This window comes from Pipistrellus kuhlii, unplaced genomic scaffold (genome assembly GCF_014108245.1).
Source record: "Pipistrellus kuhlii isolate mPipKuh1 unplaced genomic scaffold, mPipKuh1.p scaffold_m20_p_1, whole genome shotgun sequence".
Lineage (NCBI taxonomy): Eukaryota > Metazoa > Chordata > Mammalia > Chiroptera > Vespertilionidae > Pipistrellus > Pipistrellus kuhlii.
The window spans coordinates 158,778,166-158,792,704 of record NW_023425404.1 but is presented as its reverse complement, the minus strand read 5'-3'; the positions used below and the strand labels follow the sequence as shown (position 1 = coordinate 158,792,704).

The 14,539-nt window shown below is 37.1% G+C and overlaps 1 protein-coding gene across 15 annotated transcripts in view; it reads left to right on the top strand.

The window, feature by feature from the left end:
• Nucleotides 1-14,539, top strand: part of RUFY3 (RUN and FYVE domain containing 3) — a 66,000-nt gene that overhangs the window by 37,019 nt on the left and 14,442 nt on the right. For all 15 annotated transcript variants that reach the window (XR_004983730.2, XR_004983723.2, XR_006739818.1 and 12 more), the window contains 9 exons: nucleotides 757-930; nucleotides 1,930-2,047; nucleotides 3,443-3,544; nucleotides 4,488-4,611; nucleotides 5,817-5,878; nucleotides 8,367-8,432; nucleotides 10,203-10,272; nucleotides 12,958-13,050; nucleotides 14,306-14,389. Coding sequence is in view for 11 of the 15 variants with exons in the window: in XM_045571891.1 (XP_045427847.1) it covers nucleotides 757-930; nucleotides 1,930-2,047; nucleotides 3,443-3,544; nucleotides 4,488-4,611; nucleotides 5,817-5,878; nucleotides 8,367-8,432; nucleotides 10,203-10,272; nucleotides 12,958-13,050; nucleotides 14,306-14,389 (893 nt within the window). In the remaining 4 variants the exon portion in view is untranslated. The remainder of the gene's footprint in view (nucleotides 1-756; nucleotides 931-1,929; nucleotides 2,048-3,442; nucleotides 3,545-4,487; nucleotides 4,612-5,816; nucleotides 5,879-8,366; nucleotides 8,433-10,202; nucleotides 10,273-12,957; nucleotides 13,051-14,305; nucleotides 14,390-14,539) is intronic.

Here is a 14,539-nt window from a genome sequence, read left to right as displayed (position 1 = left end):
AATAATGATGATAATTAGTATTAATACTAATAATGCAAATAGTATATTTGAAACAAACTTTAAGTACTTTGCTTTTTTCTCATTGGTTTTACTATTTTAAAGCACTTCACAAATTGTGTAGAAATAAGGGAGGCAGGGCAAGGCGGAAGCAGACCACTGAAGGTTGTGGAATAGTGTGCTGTCATGGGCGCCCAGGTTAGGGTGGCTGCAGAGAAAGTGGGGAGAATATTAAAAGACTGTAGTCAGCCGAAACCGGTTTGGCTCAGTGGTAGAGTGTCGGTCTGTGGACTGAAAGGTCCCAGGTTCGATTCCGGTAAAGGCATGTACGTTGGTTGTGGCACATCCCCTGTAGGGAGTTTGCAGGGGGCAGCTGGTCGATGTTTCTCTCTCATCGACGTTTCTAGCTCTCTGTCTCTATCCCTTCCTCTCTGTAAAAAATCAATAAAATATATTTTTTAAAGAAATAAATAAAAGACTGTAATCAAAGCTCAAATTTTGATAAATAATTTTCACTTTCGTCAAGGATATTCCTAAGGGAAACTGACATTTTTTTTAACAACAAGTATATGACAGAGAAGACTACAACTAATAGTATAATTTGGTGCCACTGCCTTGATTCTTGCCAAGACAGTGACAGTTTTACCCACCATTTCTTTTGCACCATCAATGCAAAAATCAACACCATGAAATTATAGTGAATTTTAAAATGCACTATTTCCAGTAACCAGACATCATTTTCATCTCCTTTGGCTACAGATCCGAATTATCTCATGGCTAATGAACGCATGAACCTGATGAACATGGCCAAGCTGAGTATTAAGGGTTTGATTGAATCAGCTCTGAACCTGGGGAGAACGCTGGACTCGGACTACGCACCTCTCCAGCAGTTCTTCGTGGTGATGGAGCACTGCCTGAAACACGGCTTAAAAGGTAGGCACGGCCTCAGAGTGCCAACGTGCAGACAGCTGTTTCCCAATAATGCACATCCTAATATAAAAAACCACGACCGAAACAACCGTACGGGCGACCGAACACAGGCTACGGGGGCGACAAAGCTGGCCGTGGGGTTAGTGAGGGAGGACCAAACGACTGAGCAGCAGGCTGTTCAGAAAGAAAAGCATTCTTTGTGGAGTCAAAGAATAAAGAGGTTTGAATTGATATTTACCCACTGGAATGCATTTTATATGGATGCTGGCATATGGTTGACTTAAAGGACTTACAGGGCTTCGAAACTTCAGATCATTAAATGCTAGAGCTGGAAGGGCCCTTACAGTTATCTAGTCCAGCCTGGCAGTTGTGTTCTGTGGTTGCAGAAAGGCCTGGAATGAGATGTGACCTCCCATAGTCCCACAGTGAGTGGGGCAGAGCATGTGCTAGAACTCAGGTCTTCTGACTGCTTCTGTGCTTCTCCCACTTAACCATAAGCTTTTTAACACAGGACCTGGTCCTGTTCAGCTTTGTTTCTGGCACCTCCCAATATTTGATAGCCTGTTTCTGGATTATATATTCTTCCCTGTTGTACTGTTTTCTTCATTATATTGCACAGCTTTAAGTACTATTAAAGTATTAATAGTAATTAAATTATTAATTAAAGTATTAATTAGTAATTACTAATAAAGTAATTAATAGTAATTAAAGTAATAATACTTTAAGTGTTATTAAAATGTCTTGTTATAGAACTAGTCCACAAATTCTTCCTGAAAGAGGAAGGACTAAGTCTTGGAAAGTAGGGGGTTTTGATTTTCATAAAATATTACAGATTCTGAAAGCATGAATACTTTTAGAAATATCTGGCAATCTAGGATTGGTTCCCAAAAAAGAGCATTGAGTAGATGGGAGAGGTGTGTGTGTGTGTGTGTGTGTGTGTGTGTGTGTGTGTTGAGGGCATGTAAAGAATATTAAAATACTGCTATGTTTTATATCCTATAGCTAAGAAAACTTTTCTTGGACAAAATAAATCCTTCTGGGGGCCCCTAGAATTGGTAGAAAAGCTTGTTCCAGAAGCTGCAGAGATAACAGCAAGTGTTAAAGATCTTCCCGGACTTAAGTAAGTATAAGGTTGAATTCTGTTTGTCAGGGAAAACATTCTTACTAACTATCCCCTTGAAGAGTGAGACTAAGATAATGATGATCATGATAATTTATTTCATTAACAATCTAAAATGCATACTCTTGCTACAAATAGACACTGTTTTGAGAGAACCGGAAATCCTATATAATGAGATGATATGCAAATTGATCATCACTCCAACACACAAGATGGCCAGCATGGGAGGGCAGTTGTGGGTGATAAGGCCAGCAGGGAAGGGCAGTTGGGAGGGATTAGGCCTGCAAGGGAAGGCAGTTGGGGGTGATCAGGCCTGCAGAGGAGGGTAGTTAGGGGTGACTGGGCCAGCAGAGTAGGGCAGTTGGGAGTGGCCAGGCCTGCAGGGGAGGGCAGTTGGGGGGAACCAGGCCTGCAGGGAAGGGTAGTTAGAGTCAACTAGGCCTTCAGGGGAGGGCAGTTAGGGGCAATTGGGCAAGCAGAGGAGCAGTTAGGCATAGGTCACACTGACAGGGGAGAAGATAGGGGATGATCAGGCTGGCAGGCAGAAGCAATTAGGGGCAATCAAGCAGGCAGGCAGGTAAACGATTGGGAGCCTACGGTCCTGGATTGTGAGAGATATTCGACTGCCCTTGAGGGGTCCCAGATTGGAGAAGGTCCAGGCTGGTCTGAGGGACACACACACACACACACACCCGTGCATGAATTTCGTGCACTGGGCCTATAGTGTAAAATATTAAGAGAAGTATGTCTGTGAGGGGTAATTATTATTATTAATCTGAGAGAGATTGTCTTCATGTTAAAATATCAAATATGTTCTTTTTTTTTTAATGGACTTATTGAAATTACTGAATTTCAAGAAATTAAATCAAGGGGGGTGGTATACTGGATTTGACTTAAGAATGTGTTTGATAGAATTTGAAAACCAAGATTGAAACAGTTGTCAAGTGAACCTCAGGAACTGACACCTGGAACCTGCCTTAGAACTTGAAAAAGAGTACTAATCACCTTCCCAAATTAGATTGGTTTGATTATAATCAGATAGAAGTCCAAGTGGCCTGTGTCCACATTATTATTATTTGAGTACTGATATGATCTATACTAAATTTTTGAGGATTTACTAGTACTAACCTGATGGAACATTTTTAGTTTAGCCTCCCAGAGGTCTTGCCTTCAGACTGTGGTCTCATTCAGTAATTAATTCTTCATCAGAGCGTTTGTCCCAAACACACCCTCCGAGTCCCTCTAGCCCTCACATAGGATCTCATAGGAGAAGTTGTGAGGAGCACCTCAGTGTGCACGTTCTGCTGGGGGACAACTAGCAAAAGTAAGTGAATCTGTCTACCTGTGATCCCTATTCCTGCTACTTTTAGTTGTTTGGTTTCTATGTTACTTTAGGACACCAGTAGGCAGAGGAAGAGCCTGGCTTCGATTGGCATTAATGCAAAAGAAACTTTCAGAATATATGAAAGCTTTGATCAATAAAAAGGAACTTCTCAGGTATGAATAGCTTGTTGAATTTTGCTCTTTACTTGCTATGTTCTCCATCAGATGAGGTTAAATTATATAAAATTTGTCAGTTTTGTACATCAGAAACAAATGGTTCATAACAATTCCACATAGTTCAACTGATACCTTTTCCCACACCTCACACACACATGCTTAGGAATAGGTGTTTACATACATGTATTGTGTGGCACTGTGGCATATGTAAAACAGGAAGGGCTTTTTTAAATATATTTTTTTTATTTCAGAGAGGCAGCGAGGGCGAGAGAAAGAGAGAAACATCAATGATGAGAGAGAATTATTGATCAGCTGTCTCCTGCACACCCTCCCACTGGGGATTGAGCCCACAACCTAGGCATGTGCCCTTGACTGGAATTGAACCGGAACTTTTCAGTCTGCAAGCCGATGCTTTATCCACTGGGCCAAACCAGCTAGAGCTGGGAAGGTCTTTGACATGTTGGCATGTACTAAGGTTCAATAAGACAGGAAGCTGACATGTAATTTTAAATCTAAATACAACATACATAAAAATGTTTCTCTAGGGATCGTAGATAAAATGAGAAAGAGAAAACAGTAAAATTTTTGGAAGAAGACATAGGGAGACAAAAAGTTTTTGAACAGGAGACAAAAAGTTCTACTTATAAAGGGGGGGGATGGATAAACTGGTCTACATTAAAATGAGTACAAATACGTGGGAAAAGCATGAATACTCATTTCAATGAAAATACCATTCACATCACTTTTCTTTCAGCTGGATTAGTCTCTTCATGCATCTATCTTCTAAATAAAGTATCCAAGCCATTTTTTCACTTTTTTGCTGTTATCATAGATGAATACATTCAACCATGAGGCGGTTGTTTCCCTCCCTGTCTCGTGATTACATCATTGGTTCTTGAGGTTTTATTACAATAGAACATTCCATGAATCTCTCTTACAGCGAATTCTATGAACCAAATGCACTCATGATGGAAGAAGAAGGAGCCATAATTGCTGGTCTGTTGGTGGGTCTGAATGTCATTGATGCCAATTTCTGTATGAAAGGAGAAGATTTGGACTCTCAGGTATGAAAAAGTACTCAGTTACCAAGTGTGTCATTCTGAGTTCCCTTATCTCAGAATTTGGACTGATCAGATTATACCAACCAAATTAGGGGAAATTCTTTAAGTTATACATATAGGCTTTCCTTTCATTTTGATGTGAATATAAAAAATTAATTTTTTACCTTCCAACTTGACTCATTTATACATTTTAAATGTTTTTCAAATTCTTATTTTGACTGTGATCCCTGTTAAAAATATTTTGTGCAGGCTAAAATATACATATACAGGCTAAAGTCTATACACAGGCTAAATACTAAATGTCAGTTTAGCATGGTAGTTAAGAGTGAAGGCTCTGAACCCAAACAGTTTATGTTGAGATTCCAGCTTCATTTTCTAGCTGAATATATTTTGTAGTTACAAAGTTTCTTGGTGCTTCTGATTCCTTATCTGTAATATGGAGATAAGAAATGCAGTCCCTGTCTGTTTCATAGTGCTATTGTGAGGAATAAAGGAGTGAGTACATGTAATGTATTTACAGGGCCTGGCACAAATGCACTGCCCAGTAAGTAAACCGTCTGCTTTCTCTGTGACTATCTCCACCCCTTCTGTAGGAAATACTAAGATGAATTCCTGTTACATTTTGCACTGAGAAAATAGAACAGGAAGTATGATATTTTGATGTGGATTTTAAAAAAGAAATAAGCTGAATGGTAAAATAGTAGTCTTGAAAAAAGTAGACATATACCAATGGAAATGTGGAAGAATAGATACCAAAATGTCCCAGTGATCATCTTCATGTGGTTGGGACATGGGTGCCTTGTATTACTTCCTTTTGCTTATCTGTATTTTCTAAAACTTCTAAAGGGGCTGCACATTATTATTGTAATTATAATTTTAAAAGTTATTTCTAAAAGTGAACATAGTGGTTCTGTAGCAGAATACTTGAAATAAACAAAAGAGAAACTTAAAACTTCATATTAAGTATTCTGTTGACTTTCTTAGTCTTATTTGGGCTTCTAGTCCTATTGACTTCATCTGAGTCTTTCAGCCCTTGTCAATTGATTATAATAAAACATTAAAATGATTATAAGACATTAAAATGTCATTTAAAATTTTTAGTAATTGTCATGACTATATAACTATTTTGAGTTTCTAGAATGAGATGTGTTATGCCTTGGAGAAAAAATACCTAATTTTATATTAAATTCTGAAAATTCTCTCTGTAGGTTGGAGTTATAGACTTTTCAATGTACCTCAAGGATGGGAACAGCAGTAAAGGTAGTGAAGGGTATGTACAAAGAAAATTAGGTTTCTTTCTTATTTACTGTTCTTTTATGTTATTTAAAGTTTACAACAAAACTACTTTTTTTCAGATTTGCCAAAAGAATTTCTAGTGGTTTAGCTTTTATAGCATCTTTCCAAAACTGTTTGTTGTGTCTGCTAAACCTTAAAAGGGGTTGTAAAGTGATTTTCCTGCTGTGTGGTTCAGGGGAAAACATAATTAAAATTTTTATAAGATGAGCCAAATGCTCCATCTCTTCATATAGTGTTTAAAAACAGGGTCTTTCTTGACGAGAAGGGTTACATTCTCAGTTTGCTTAAAATTTACAATATTAAATATGCATCGTGGGTTTACCTAAAATGTTAATATTAAGGGGTAGTGTATGGGAACTGTGTTACTTTTACAACTCTTGTAAATCTACAACTATTTCACAATGAAAGTTTTTTAAAAGATTCATATACTACATAGAAATTGGAGATCAAAAACACACCTTATACCCTTTGTAAATTTAGCACTTGAAAGCACAATTATTTTGAAGTTTTCAACCTTGGACATTGAGCTAAGATTATATGGTTTGGTCAATAGTAGTAGAGGTCTGTGGCCTTGATTTTGCCTTCAGTTGAAAAGTCTGGCTGTTTAATTTTGCCTATTATAGATTAGTTGGTTCAAGAAGTGAACTTCCCTTTTTCACAGTTTATTTTTTCATGTGATAATAAACCCTTGATATTTATGAAAACCTTTTTATACCATTTATTTCAAATTTAAATGACATTAAAGGCAAATATGTATCCTTTGAGAACAACTATTGGGTCGGCAAGTAAGTAATTGCGGATTTTTTAAAGAAAATCAAAGACAATTTTTTCATGGAACTAAATAACTTTATTCTGTAATGTATTGCCCATTTTGATCAATGACCTTTTGCCATCTTTCAGGCAGCATCATAATCCCACGTTCAAAAAACTTCTGGTTTTTATTAGCAAAAAACTGAATCAGGTACGATTTGACATCATCATCATTATTGAAATTTTTACCATTCAAGGAGTTTTGTAAAGATCGAAACAAAAAGTAATCAGATGATGCAAGGTCAGGACTATATGGTGGATGTGGCAAAACATCCCAACCAAGCTCCATTAATTTTTGCCGAGTGACCAAAGATGTGTGTGGCCTTGCATTGTCATGATGGAATACAACACCTTTTCGATTTGTCAATTTGGGCCGCTTTTCTTCAACTGCATTGTTTAATTTCATTAGTTGTTCAATGTAGACATCAGAATTGATCGTTCGGTTGGGTGGTAAGAGTTCAAAGTAGACAATTCCTTTGTAATCCCACCAAACTGATAACAAAACCTTCTTTTGATGAATATCAGCTTTTGATGTTGTTTGAGTTGGTTCACCTGGCCTGCTCCACGATCTTTTCCGCTTGATATTGTTGTAAACAACCCATTTTTCATCGCCAGTTATCAGTCGTTTTAAAAATGGATCATTTTCATTACGTTTCTTTAGCAAATCGCAGCTGCTAATGCGTTGCGTTAACTGTGATTCTTTCAGTTCATGAGGAACCCATGTATCGAGTTTTTGAACATAGCCAAGTTGTTTTAAGTGATTTTCAATGCATGTATGTGATACATGAAGCTTCTCTGCAATCTCACGTGTTGTACTGTGACAGTCCGAATTGATTATTGCTTTGATTAGGGCGTCATCAACTTCAACTGGACAACCAGAGCGTTTTTCATCTTTGAGTGAAAAATCACCAGAACGAAATTTGGCAAACCAATTTTGACACTGCCGTTCTTTTAAGGCTTCGTCACCATAAACAGCACATAACTTTTTATGAGCTTGCGATGCGTTTTTCCCTTTGTGGAAATAAAAAATCAAAATATGACGAAAATGTTCCTTTTGATTTTCCATTTTTCAACGAACGCCAAACGAAAACTACAAAACAGATCAAAAAACTTTTTTTACTGATTAACAGCTGAATAGCCAACTATCAAATAACAAAATGTGTTTTACATTTTTACTACGTCTGCAAACCTAAAAATTCAACTGAAGCCATATATGTGTGAAACCCGCAATTACTTACTTGCCGACCCAATATTTTACCAGATTAAGCTTAATTCAATTCCTACAACAAATGGAAAATTGTTATAAAACTAATGAAGCTAAAAAAATCTGTCAGCTGGGAGAAGAAAATGTTTATTCTTTAAATACCTCTTACAGATTGTAATGTTATATCTATAACCTAAGTTACTAATGTAGATAAGCTATAACAAGGGCTTTATTAATATGGAGTTTTGTGTGTCTTTTTTAATTTTTTAACCTTCAAGTCTTTCTTGTTGATGTCGAGGGTATTATACATCAGGTCTATCTTCTGATTGAATATCTATACCACAATTTCCTTTCTATGTTCTATGAAAAGACTGAGGGAAGAGGAATCTTGATATTTCTAATATTTATTTTATTTCTATTTTCTCTCTCTTTCCCCTGTTTCCTCCAGAGATGGACAAATTACTGCAATTCTGGACCAGAAAAACTATGTAGAAGAACTCAACAGACATCTGAAGTAAAGAATGAATAAATATTACTACTACTTTACAGGGGGTTTTGTACTGGGGAAGGGAAGGGTAAACTGGTGAGCAGTGAGGATAAATTGAGACAATACTGAACAAATGTATGTAGAATTCTTGCTTGCTAGCCACTTACCTAGACACTGGAGAAATGGCATTTAATTGTTTTGGTGACCTTTAGTGAAAGGCAGTAATAAGATTAGTATGTAATTATACTTCTACTGGTTAAATACATACATTGTTAAAACTCTTAAATATGTGATATACGGTAAGTGCTCATTTAACATCATTGATAGATTCTATGACTTTAAGCAAAACAATGTATAACAAAACCAGTTTTACCATATGCTAATTGACAGGAGTTAAGTTCCACAGCATCTCATGAATTTCATGAAGTTATAACAAAACAACGTTGAATGAAATTGTTACTTGAGTGTGAACTGTGGAGATTTTAGTCAAGCAAAGTTATGGTTAGAGCTGACAGTGAAATATAAGCATGACACTATTAGTTTACTCTTTCATGCCTTAGTTTCTCTCTTTAATTGGGGATACCTAACGCATAGGGTTGTGGAAAAGAGTAAATGAAATCATGCAAGTAAAATCAGTTAGAAGAGTGTTTGTTGTGTGGTAAGCACTTAATTCATGCAACCTATTATTATATAGGGTTTCCAAAAAAAAATTATACACACTTTGAATAATTATTAATTCCTGTGGGTTAAATCTAAAAAGAAAGAAACATTGCTTAATCAGCTATAAAGCATATGTACATTTTGGGGGGGTATCTTACACATTAGTAAAACTTAAAGTCTACTGTATAGTGCATTTATTCTTTTATTTCATTCAATTAGTCCTTATTGAACACAAACTTCAGTGCCAATGATGAAGCTGCTAAGACATAGCCCCCCTTTTAAGCTATCTATAAAAAAATCATGAACATTACAATCCTATCTAATAAAGAGTGGATATGCAAATTGACCATCATGCCATCACAAGCATATGATGGTGCCCTGTCCCATCAGCCCTGCCAGATTCCCCCAGTCCTTTCACAGAAAATGGGTTGCCTCAAAAGTTGGTTGAGCTTCTTAAGACAAAATGCATTCAAAATCTTTGAAAAGGGAATTCCAATATTTATAAAAGTTTGGACTACACAATTCAAGGTTATTTCCACAATTTTCTATGATTTTGTGATATTAACATCCTGAATTCATATAGTACCAGCTGTATTGTATGTAAGCAGATATTTAAAGAAATGGCCATTATTATTAAAACAACTCATAAAATCAGAGTTTGTATGTCAAGGGCATTCTGTGTGATTTCCCTAATGGCTAGAGTTAATGCCCCTCAATCAGGTCAGATATCCCCTGAGGGGTCCCAGATTGGAGAGGGTGTAGGTCAGGCTGAGGGACACCACCCTCCACCCCCATGCACGAATTTTGTGCACTGGGCCTCTAATGAATTATAAGTATGATGGGTGTTTAAAAGGAAATGCAGGCCGAAACCGGTTTAGCTCGGTGGGTAGAGCGTCGGCCTGCAGACTGAAAGATCCCAAGTTCGATTCCGGTCAAGGGCATGTACCTTGGTTGCGGGCACATCCCCAGTAGGGGTTGTGCAAGAGGCAGCTGATCAATGTTTCTCTCACATCGATGTTTCTAACTATCCTCTCTTCCTCTCTGTAAAATATCAATAAAATATTTTTTAAAAAAAGGAAGTGCAGGATATTGTTCTGTTTCTCAAAAGAAACCATTATGTTTTTCTTCTCTTAATAGTGCTACTGTAAACAACCTTCAAGCAAAAGTGGATGCATTAGAAAAATCCAACACTAAACTGACAGAGGAAGTAAGTGTTTTGGAAATTTTTTGATTGATTTATAGAACTTAGTAATGTACATTAGTGGCAAGTAATTTCTCTGGAGCCAAAGGACTTGACTTTTCAGATAATGTCTAATGTAGGACATAACTCTTTGTTGTGGCTAAGAATGGCCAGCTGGCTTATGTCAGGGGTCTCAGTTGTGCAACTGGACTACTGGCCTAGAACCTAGGCTGATTAAATATCTTGCTTTCTTTTGTTTTGTCTGAACTAGCCTAGAGTTAATGTTTAGCATGTAGCATGATGTTCACCATTTATTCATTCAACAAACATTTTCAGTGCTAGAGCTAAACAAAGATTCATAAGTGCCACATAAAGGTTTATGTGTGCTAGATGGGCAGTTCCCCACCTTCACGGGCCTGGTCTTCCCCAAGGGTGGTGAGGAGAAAACACAAAGAGCACTGGTCAGAAGACCAGTGACCCCCGCCTACGTGATGCGCCACATGTCATGTGCTGCTGCACAAGTCAGTCACTTGACTTCCAAGGCGCAGTTCCCTCGCTAGCAGACCAGGGTGTTTACACTTCCTCTTTCAGCCTCACAGTTTTTCTAGAGGTCAGATAAGAATATATATGTGAAAACTTTTAGGAAAGCCCCTAAAATAAAAAGAGAAATATAAGTTCATGTTTCACTTCTGATTAATATATTTTCCCCTAACCTACCAAAGTCTAAGCTACATTTTTTTTCCTCAGTGGCATTCCATGTTTCTTTTAAAAAACCTTAAATAAAATTTTCCAGGTGGCAAAGACTTTTATCTTCTCTGTTTCTAACTGTTCTGCAGTGGGGTAAATATGATTTCAATAAAACCAAGTTAAAATAGTAGCTAGGAAATGCTATTTAATTTTTTTTCCCCCAAAACATTTTCATTGTTACAGCTTTAAAACACCTTTCTTATTCAGGATGCAATGTGCACATGATGTTTTGTTGAGTTGTACACAGGAAACCTGTATGGTTTCTTGAACCAATGTTATCCCAATAATTTTAATTTTAAAAAAAATAACACCTTCCTTATTACTCAGCTCTGTGGGCTTCATTTTTTAGTATAGATTTATAAATTATATTAAAACTCTAATTTATAGATACAACCTTTAGAATTTGATCCCACAAGGCTTTCAAAATATTCTGCACAGAAATTCTGTACTGTGATTCTACTGCTACTATGTTGAGGCAATGTGGCCTAACAGCTAAACATGTGCTCTAGAGCTAGACTACTTGGGTTCCTGTCCCAACTCTGGCTTTCTAATCCTGGGCCAGTTACTTAAGCCTCTATTCCTTGGTTTACTTATCTGTAAAATGAGAATAAGAACAATAAGATTTTTGTGCAAATTAAATGATTTAATACATAAGGGCCTAGACCAGTGCCTGACACATCACAGGCACTTAGTATAAACATACTTGTTAATTTTATTCCCTCAGTCACAAGATTGACCTCCTGATCTAGATTTATTTTACTAAATCTGGTAATTTATTTATTCATTGACTTATTTATTTTACCAATAAGATTTATTATCTTGACATTTTGAGTGTTTAGAGAGAGGTAAGCATTGTGTGTAGGCTTAAAAAAGAGCAGAGAAGGTTAATGAAGCCTGCCTTTTCTCATGTCCATCTATTTTGGATTTAAGAGGATGAGTGTTAAAAGTAAAAAAAAGCAGACTTTTCGCCTCCTAAGTTCTGAGCCAACATAACAAAATGAGAAGAATTAAGCAGATGAAGGTATATAAATACGCACTCTGTTGTTGTGCAGCTGATGTAGAAAGCCCTTTTGGATCTGCATTCATCATCTGCTAACATTCTCTCTGACGTTGAGACCTTGGCAGAAGCTGTCTGAGGATGCACTAGACCAGAGTTACTTCTTCATGCTCCATCAAGTCATGGAGCAGACAGAGAAATGGGCTTCAGACTTGCCTCTAGAAAGCATGCCTGAGGCTAGCTCCGCTGTCCTTACGCCTTAGAGCAGGAACCAAACAGAACCTGCCCCACTGCTTGTGCAGAGGAAATAAAAAGCTGTCCAGGCCTGGCCAAGAGCAGTCTGCCCATTTCCCTTCCCAGCCTCACTTAGGCCCTTCACTTTCTCTGTGGAGAATTCAGGTCAGTGATTACAGAGAAGGACAAAGTGTTCCCACTGGACTTTTCCCTCCTGCAGAATGAGGATAACAGTGGTTCCCCTAGCCGCATTCTGCTGATCGTGATTACCTTATCTTTTTAGGTGCTGAAATGTAAACTCTCTTAAGTGCTTAATGACATCTTCAAGAACTTAGGAGCTCATTTCTTTACTCTTGTAGAAAATCTAATGGAGGATTCATAAGATGGGTCCCAGGGTATAAGGTGACCTCTTAAATGCTTTAAAAATGGGTGTTTGTAACTAAATATAAGTTATCCGTGAGGACACCCTTAAGGTAAATGATATTAACATTTCTGTACTGAAATAAAGTTTACACAAAAAGCAGCAAAATGAGATATTTTGAATTTGAATCTAAGCTACTTTCAAATATTTCTCCTAAGTTCCTTATAAGGACATTTTAATGGGGTTATAGATAGCTTTATTTCTCTCTAAGAATAGCTAATCCTGAAAAATTATGGCCTAGCAGATCATGAATTCTCCTATCCTGGTTAGTAAAAGATAAAAGATTATTTTTTCTCTCTAATTTTATCAACAGCTTGCAGTTGCAAACAACAGGATTATTACCTTGCAAGAAGAAATGGAACGAGTTAAAGAGGAAAGCTCCTACATACTGGAGTCCAATCGGAAGGTTAATCTTTTACTGGATTTATAAAATATTCCTGAGGAGAGTGTCATTGTGTTGGTGGGGGAGCCTCCAGAGGAGGGCTTGGAAGCGACTGTTTACTGTGGCTTCATGCAGAACTGGGGACTGTGAAGGGGAAGGCGGGTGGTGCTCCTCTTACCAGGTGCTCCTTGGCTTCACCGCCATCTACATCTGAGACATTTTAATTCAGTTTCTTGTTTTTATGTACTAAAGATGTGTGCTGTGTTTAAGTGTAGATTTGTTATATTAAATGTACCATCATTTTAGACCATTTCACTGTTTTATAAGAAGTGTTTATCTGATACCACTGGGAAAGAGTTTATTTATAAATGAACCTTCTAAATAACTTAATTTCTTAAAGCACCAAAGTTCTTATATATGTCTAAACAAATAGTTTGCAAACCTTTTATATGTTGTAGAATTATAAGTAGAGGATGTAATGTAACAGGTTTAGTTCTTTGATGACTGAAGATCAGAACTATCCACATTGGCAATTCTAAACTAAATTGTAGTGGTGCTACTTTAGTGAGCTGTTGAGGTTGAGAGAGCGCCTAGCACCTGTACCTAAATATTCCCCGATGACTGTGGGTGTCATTTTCTGTCTTTTATGATTTTGTTAGCATTTCTTCATACTGCAAGTAGTATTGCTACCTCTAGAAGGGTCTTCCTCTTCCCTTGTATCCTTCTGCTTCTAACCTACTGTGACTAGGAACCCAGACATCCGTTATTTAATTGGTCCCTAAAGAGTAAGTAGGCTGACTGAGGACCAAACTTGTTTTCTAAGAGTAACTTTTGACTTAAATGTGTGGGCTTTGTCAAAACAACTGTGACCACTCAAAAGAATTTTCTTATGACTCCTTATTTTTAGCTGTGGTCTCTCTGGATGGTTAGAGATACCAGATGTAAAGTCTCTGGAGAAGGAATATATTCCCATTTGAACATTTGGCCCAATTCATAGTTGACAGTGAATACTGTTTTGTTTTTAGAGGCTGATTTTTAAGACTTCTTCTACTTGGTTTGGTAAACTATCTAAAGACTTTAAACAAAATAGCAAGAAATCTTCAATTCAGCTTAAGGATTTATAAGTTGCTAACCCTCTTCAATTTCTTTGTTTTTCTTCATTCTTTGTTATATCTGCTTAGGTATAATCATTTTCCCTTAATAAATAGGAATGCCGGTGTTAGCTAACTGTATAGATTCTTCATCCTTAAAAACATACTGTTTTATTTATCATTTCAAGGCTCCTAAGCAAGACAGAACTTCAGAAGGGCAAGCACTAAGTGAAGCAAGAAAGCATTTAAAGGAGGAGACACAATTGCGACTGGTAAACCTCATTTACATCCTGATAGTTCAGAAGGTGGCAGAATGTACCAGCCTGTTTAGGGGTTTAAAGCAGGTTAAAACCCAAGCCAGGAATAGTAGTGTTCTGATACGTTTTTGTGCATCCTATAAACTGTTTCTCATATTCCCTGTA